Source organism: Erythrolamprus reginae, chromosome 2 (assembly GCF_031021105.1).
Source record: "Erythrolamprus reginae isolate rEryReg1 chromosome 2, rEryReg1.hap1, whole genome shotgun sequence".
Taxonomy (NCBI): Eukaryota; Metazoa; Chordata; class Lepidosauria; order Squamata; family Dipsadidae; genus Erythrolamprus; species Erythrolamprus reginae.
Window position 1 is genome coordinate 190,147,170 of NC_091951.1, and position 6,959 is coordinate 190,154,128.

The 6,959-nt window shown below is 41.8% G+C and overlaps 1 protein-coding gene across 1 annotated transcript in view; it reads left to right on the plus strand.

The window, feature by feature from the left end:
* The window catches only part of SENP1 (SUMO specific peptidase 1), a 33,952-nt gene extending 28,554 nt beyond the window's left edge, over positions 1-5,398 (plus strand). The window contains exons 17-18 of the mRNA XM_070740897.1: positions 2,725-2,820; positions 3,071-5,398. Coding sequence (XP_070596998.1) covers positions 2,725-2,820; positions 3,071-3,133 — 159 coding nt within the window. The 3' untranslated portion in view covers positions 3,134-5,398. The remainder of the gene's footprint in view (positions 1-2,724; positions 2,821-3,070) is intronic.
* Positions 5,399-6,959: the final 1,561 nt, after the last annotated feature.

The window sequence follows — 6,959 nt, forward strand, 5'->3', positions numbered from 1 at the left end:
GGGAAGAAGGTAGGAAGGAGAAAGAAAAGAAGAAATAGAGGAAGGGAAGGTAAAAGAGAGAAAGAAAAAGAGCAAGAAAGAAAGCAAGAAAGAGAAAGAAAATGAAAGAGAAATAAAAATAGAGAGGGGGGAATGAAAGAAATGGAAGGAGGGAAGGAAGGAGAGAAAGCAAGAGAAAGAAAGAAAGCAAGAGAAAGAAAAAAGAATGAAAGAGCAAGAGAGCAAGAGAGAGAAAGAAAGAAAGGCAACTTCAAAGAAAGGCTCACTGAGCATCTCTCACTCTCTCTTTCTATCCCTCTTTCTTTCTTTCTCTTCCTTTCTCTCCTCTTCCTTTATCTCCTCTCTCTCCCTCCCTCTCTTTCTCTCCCCCCTCTCTCCCCCTTTCCCTCTCTCTCTCTCTCTTGCTATCTCTCCCCCCTCTCCCTCTCTCTTTCTCTCCCCCCTTTCCCTCTCTCTTTCTCTCTCTCCCTCTCTTGCTAGCTCTCTCCCACTCTCTTTCTCCCTCTCCCTCTCTTTCTCTCTCTCTTTCTCTCTCCCCCCCTTTCTCTCACTCTCTCTTTCTCACTATCTTGCTGTCTGTTGCTCTCACTCACTCTCGTTCTCTCTCCGTTCTTCTCAGCGGTGACGCACGCCCTGCCCGCCTCACCTTTGCCAAGAGCTCTCAGCAAGGGGGTTGTAGGAGAGGCGGGGCTGGCGGCAAAGGTGATATTCAATGTCGGGGGCGCACGGGCAGTTGCACGCGCTCCCTATCTCCCTGCTAGCCCACTTGGAATATTCAAAATAAGAAAAACCTTCGCCCGCAAAGGCTTTTCTTATTTTGAATATTCCGAGTGGGCTAGCAGGGAGATAGGGAGCGCGCGCAACCGCCCGTGCGCCCCCGACAATTGAATATCACCTTCGCCGGCCTCTGCTGAGAAAAGCCTTTGCCGGCATTTCCTCTCGGCGCAGCGGCAGGCGGAGAGAGGGAAGGGGGGGCAGCGGCATCCCTCCTGGCCTTGGCGGGCCGCCCGACCCTCCCCACCTCCTGCAAACGCGGCGGGAGGCGGGGGGAGAGCGAGGAGCCGGTTCCGGCGGGCGCGGGGCTTGGCTGGCTGGCTGGCGGGGGGAGCGCCGCTGGTGGTGAGGAGGGAGACCCTCCTCCGGGAGGGAGGGGGCCAGGCAGCAGCTAGCCAGCCAGCCGGCGGGATGGCGCTTACGAGTTCGCAGCCCCCCCCCCCCCCCCGCCTGCATCTTCGCTCCATAAGACGAGGCTGATTTTTCATCCTACTTGTCTTATGGAGCGAAAAATACGGTAGTTTACAATTGAGTAGCACATGTGCAATGTCTTCTATTTCTGGTGCACCACAAATGCATGTTCTCTCAAAATATGGTACTTGGTGGAATCGTCCATATTTGACCATAGAATCTAACCTATTAATCATAGGTTGTATGTATTTCCCTGGTTTATAAATGTCAGAGGTGAAAAACAGTTCCCTTTCAGTCTTAACTGTAGCAGATACAGATATTTAATAATACATGCATCTGAAAATAATAATAAAAATAATATTAACAAATGTATAGATATTATCAGGAAACTAAACACAAGGCTGATTAAAAATACAATTTATTGTTACATCTTATAATAAAAGAATTTTGAAAGTCTTGTTGAGTTTTCTCTCTAACTCTAAGGAGTTCATTTGAGTTTTTTTCCTCCTACCTTTACTGTTTCGTATCCTTGAAATAGCTTTGGTTTATGGTATTGTCTCTGCTTAGTTTCCCCAAGGTAAGCTAGGAAATCTGACTGAACATGTCCCCAGTGTCAGCCATTTTATGACAGCATCATTTTGTATTCAAATTCCAAATTTGGAGCCAATTTTGAAGGTTTTCGATCAATTGGAATCTGAATGCTTGTGGTAACTCTTTCAACACTTACCACTGCAATATACAACTATTACAAAAACTATTAATACTCCCCCTGCTATTATGGGGGAAATTGCATTTAATATTTCTATTTGCTTTCCATCTGCACTTCTCCTGGGACTTTTTTTGGGGGGGGGCACTCTCCCCTATAACTGAAAATGCCAGGCAAAGTGGCAAGAAGTTGAACAAAGAAGGGACATTGGAATGAAGAATATATGATGAGTGGGAGTAGGACACAGCCATAGCTTCTGCAGCCAACTGTAATTATTTGAACTGGAGCTCGGTTGTGATTGGAGCTAATTAGCTACCCCAGTCTTCGGAGAGTGGTGGCATACAAATCTAATGAATAAATAAATAAATAATTGTGGAACCTGTTGTAAAAGAGCCATGGTGGCACTGTAGCTGAAGTGCAGTAGTGCAGGCTAATTCTGCTTACAGCCAGGAGTTTAATCTTGACTGGCTCGAGGTTGACTCAGTTTTCCATCCTTCTGATATCAGTAAAATAAGGACCCAAATTGTTGGGGACAATATTCTGACTCTGTAAAATGCTTAGAGAGGGTTGTAAAGCACTGTGAAGTGGTATATAGATCTGCCACTGGTATTTATTTTTGTCTTATTTACTAAAAGCTTTGCTTTTGGTGCCCTTGTCTCTATCTGGATTAAAATGATCCTTTAATTGTAATACTTTGAATTATACTGTGCTCTTCCATTGAGTGTTTGAAACCTTACCTGTTGTGTGCACTTTATAACAGTAGTTTTGGATAAAGTCAGTATGAGGTTCTCATCAAGAAAATAAAGGGAGATGGGTTTATTTGTCTTTTAAAGGAGATCCCACAACAAATGAATGGCAGTGATTGTGGGATGTTTGCCTGTAAATACGCTGACTGCATTACCAAAGACAAACCAATCAACTTTACTCAAGTAAGTTGGTCCTGTATGGATACTCTGTTTTTATGGGGAACATTGATTGTGGAATTTGTAGTTACAGTTTGTAAATAAAAATTCAAAAGTGATGTGTTTTTTAAAAAAAATGAAGTAGTGCTGGCTGGATTAGTCTTGGTTTTGCGTTTAAGCAAGAGAGGAGGGGCACAAATATGTCAGTATGCATTAAAATTGAATGCCCTGATAACGTCACAAATATATTGATATTACTGATTTCTTATTGTTAAAGCAACACATGCCTTACTTCCGGAAACGAATGGTCTGGGAGATCCTCCATCGTAAACTGCTGTGACTTCATGCCAAGTAAAACTCTTCAGAGACTGAAAACCCCAGGTTTCCTCTTCCTAGCCACCTCCAAGTAGACTGCATGGGTTTCTCCACTGACAAGACTCTCTGCATTACACTTGATGTCTTTAAAAAGAAAACCACATCTATTTCTTGGACCAGTGTGCCCAGGCAGCCTTTTTGAAGCACACACCTTCTTTTGTATTTTAAAATCCTATTTTTTACAAGGGACACTTGAAAATTGGAGGAATGCGGCTTTTTAACTTCAAGGAGATTTCTGCCTCTCTTTTTTTTTTAATTAAAAAAATGGCCAGCTTCTGCAAAGGACTTAAGACCTGCCAGTGTTCATCTCTAAGGCCCTGGTGCAGGGAAGCACTTGCCATTTTTTCTTGGATCTCTCACAATCTAGATAAGACTGTGTGCATAGTACTAAGTAATTGTGGATTGTCCACATTACTGTTGCTGCAGCTAATTGTCAGATTTAAAACCTGCAGGGATGTGTTTTGGGGAATTATTTTTCTGGATGTGTGTGCATGTTTATGTGTTTTCTGCTTCTTATAATCTGCTGTTAATAACATGGGTGTTTCCCACAGCAGTTGTAGCAATTTAGATTCCCTTTTATTCTTAAACTATTAAAGAGAAATGGAATTCTTTGAGAATGGAAGGCGAATAGACACCAGCACATGAAAAGTGACCACTTGCTCTATTTTCCACCATGGCAGGTAACCTTTTTAATTCTACAGTAGGGCTGCCCAATAGAAAAATAATAATCCTTTGACATTCAGTGTTTATCTTGTCAGAGCAAATCAGTCATCCTCTGATTATTGAATGATTATGAGGATTATGAGTTATCCTCTGATATTCAGGAATAGCCATTTATCCTAAAGACAACAAGGATTTGTGGGCAGAGGCATTCTGCACCAAAAGTCCTTATTCTTCACTGCCTCCTCCCCAAGCTTGCTATGGTGTGTTTTAACCTGATAAAGAAAAGTCAGACACCTTTGTGGCCTACATCACTGCATTCAGATGACTGGGATTATCCCCTTCCCCTTGAAAGCCAGCATTTTATTTCTTAATCACATTCTTGCAATGCGATCTGGAGCTTAGTTTCTCAAAGAACTAAAATTTTGAAGAGTTGGTGCACTACATTCTCAATAAAAATAGGATTTATAACAAACTAAGCAGCTGTAATGTCAGTGGATGTTCATTTGACAGAGGATTAAATAAATGTTCGTCTTTCAGCTCTTTGTAGAATTAAGGTACAATATAACTTCTTTTAAAATTTTAATTATTGGTAAACAGTTTTTATACTATAAATATATAAATATATATTTATATGCCTTTCCCAGTGACTGCCAATGAACAAATATATATATATATAAATATGAGGTTTGCAGCTTTTTTCTCTGTTTTTTAAAAGCTGAATTGAAAAGTTGCTTTTTTACTCATATGCCCTTCCCTCCTGTTGTTAACAGCAGTTAATGATGAGTTAAAGAATGCCCTAAAGAGTTTCCCCCTCCCTCAATCCTATTTCTAGTTTCCATTGCAACTTCTACCAGCCCCCTCTGATCCAGTTAGTTGAAGTTGAGACAGATATGTTGTATGTGGGTACTAGATAGAGGAAAACTGATACTGCATCTGTCCAGCTTTTGTATGAAACCAGTAAGAGATCCTGCTGGCATTGGATTTATCTGTGAGGAGGCAGGTTTTTCACAGGGACCATGACACCCTGTTTATCATTGATGGAATCATTAAATCTAATATGAGAGAATACTGTTGTTTCAGGTCATACTGAATATTCTTCAATCCACCACCAACAATTTATGTACAGGCAAACTTGCATTTGTTTCAGTGTGGAATCCATATTTAAGTGGAAATTTTATAGAGCAGCTGGATTGATCTCTGCTTCTGCCATTAACCAACGGAAGTGGAATGCAGAGAGGATTCAGGCCCCAGAGCTTGGATTTAAGTTCGCATGTCACACATACCTCTTGATATATCTTTTTTTAAAATTCTAAAATAAAGTCCTCTTGTGTTTCTGCCATCAAACAGGGAACATTTTATATATTCTATATATGGAAACAATAGTTTTGTACAAATTTCCCATTACCCTTTCCCAATTTGTGCTCTTCCTAGACAGGTTTGTACCTCTTTTGATGTCTGTGTTTTTTATACCAGTCTCCGGTCCCCTTTTTAATGTTTTTTCTGCATAATCTAATTTTATTTTGTAATGTGTTATTCTTAAATAAACTCAGTCATTTAAAAATGTAAAGAATCAAAGTCTGTTCTTCTATTACTTGCAATGCAAATTAGCTTGTATTATTATTTCATAGGGTATAGTATATTTAATAGAATATAGTCATAGTCCTGTTATACATGCTTCATTGATTGGAAAGGAGTATCTTGTTGCAGAATCATACTAAGCTTTTATTCTACAGTAAAAATAGAATTAAACTTACCCACAATAAATCTTATGGTTACCTATTAGCATATTAATTAGCTATTCCCCCCTAAAAGAGCCAAATCATTGATTAGACCAAGCTTAAACTCTTAATCCAACAAAGTGGCTGGAACTTTGTTTCATATGATTCACTGAATAAGATTTTGTCTCTGCTCCAAATATATATATACACAGTGATACCTTGTCTTACGAACACCTTTTCATACGAACTTTTCAAGATACGAACCCATGTTTAAGATTTGTTTGCCTCTTCTTAAGAACCATTTTCACCTTATGAGCCCGGGTGTGTGGGCTCTCTTAGTGAGCGTGTGCTCTCTTACTGTCGCAGGGATTCCCCTGCCTTGTGACTGCCACTGCCGGGATTTCCCATTTGCTTGCCACCCCTGCCAGGATTCCCCGCCTCCTTTTGCTTGCACCTGCAGTCCCGAGGCGGGGAACGCCGGAGCTGCCCCATTTCCCTGCCATTTTCCCCTCTAGCCCTCCACTTCCTCTGCTGCCCTCAGCTGCCCCATCTCACTGCTAAAATCACCCCTCCAAAAGCTTCCTACACCGCCCCAAATTGCCTCCAAAATCACTCCTCAAAAAGCTTCCTACACTGCCCCAAATTGCTCCCAAAATCACCCCTCCAAAAGCTTCCTACACCGCCCAAAATTGCCTCCAAAATCACTCCCCCAAAAGCTTCCTACACTGCCCCAAATTGCTCCCAAAATCACTCCCCTTGGAGGGACGATTTTAGGAGTGATTTGGGACAACGTAGGAAGGTTTTGGAGGGGTGATTTTTAGATTGATTTGGGGCAACGAAGGAAGGTTTTGGAAGGGCGATTTTAGGAGTGATTTGGGGCAATGTAGAAGCTTTTGGAGTGGGGGCTGGAGTGATTTGGGGCAATGTAGGAAGCTTTTGGAGGGGCAATTTTTGGAGTGATATGGGGCAACGTAGAAAGCTTGGAGGGGGGATTTTAGGAGCGATTTGGGGCAATGTAGGAAGCTTTTGGAGGGGTGATTTTGGGAGAGATTTGGGGCAATGTAAGAAGCTTTTGGAGGGGTGATTTTGGGAGAGATTTGGGGCGGCGTAGGAAGCATCTGGAGGGGTGATTTTGGGAGCAATTTGGGGCGGTGTTAGCTTTAGTTAGGACCTCCATTCCTCGCTTCTCGCTGTCCATCTCCACTCCGTTAGCCTTCACTTTGTCCACCTGCTGCTTTTCTTTAAGCCTTAAAGTTTGGATTTTCCTAATGGGTGTGCACACATTATTTGCTTTTATCTTGATTCTTATGGGAAACATTGTTTCATCTTACGAACTTCATCACGGAATGAATTAAGTTCGTAAGATGAGGTACCACTGTGTGTGTGTGTGTGTGTGTGTGTGTGTGTGTA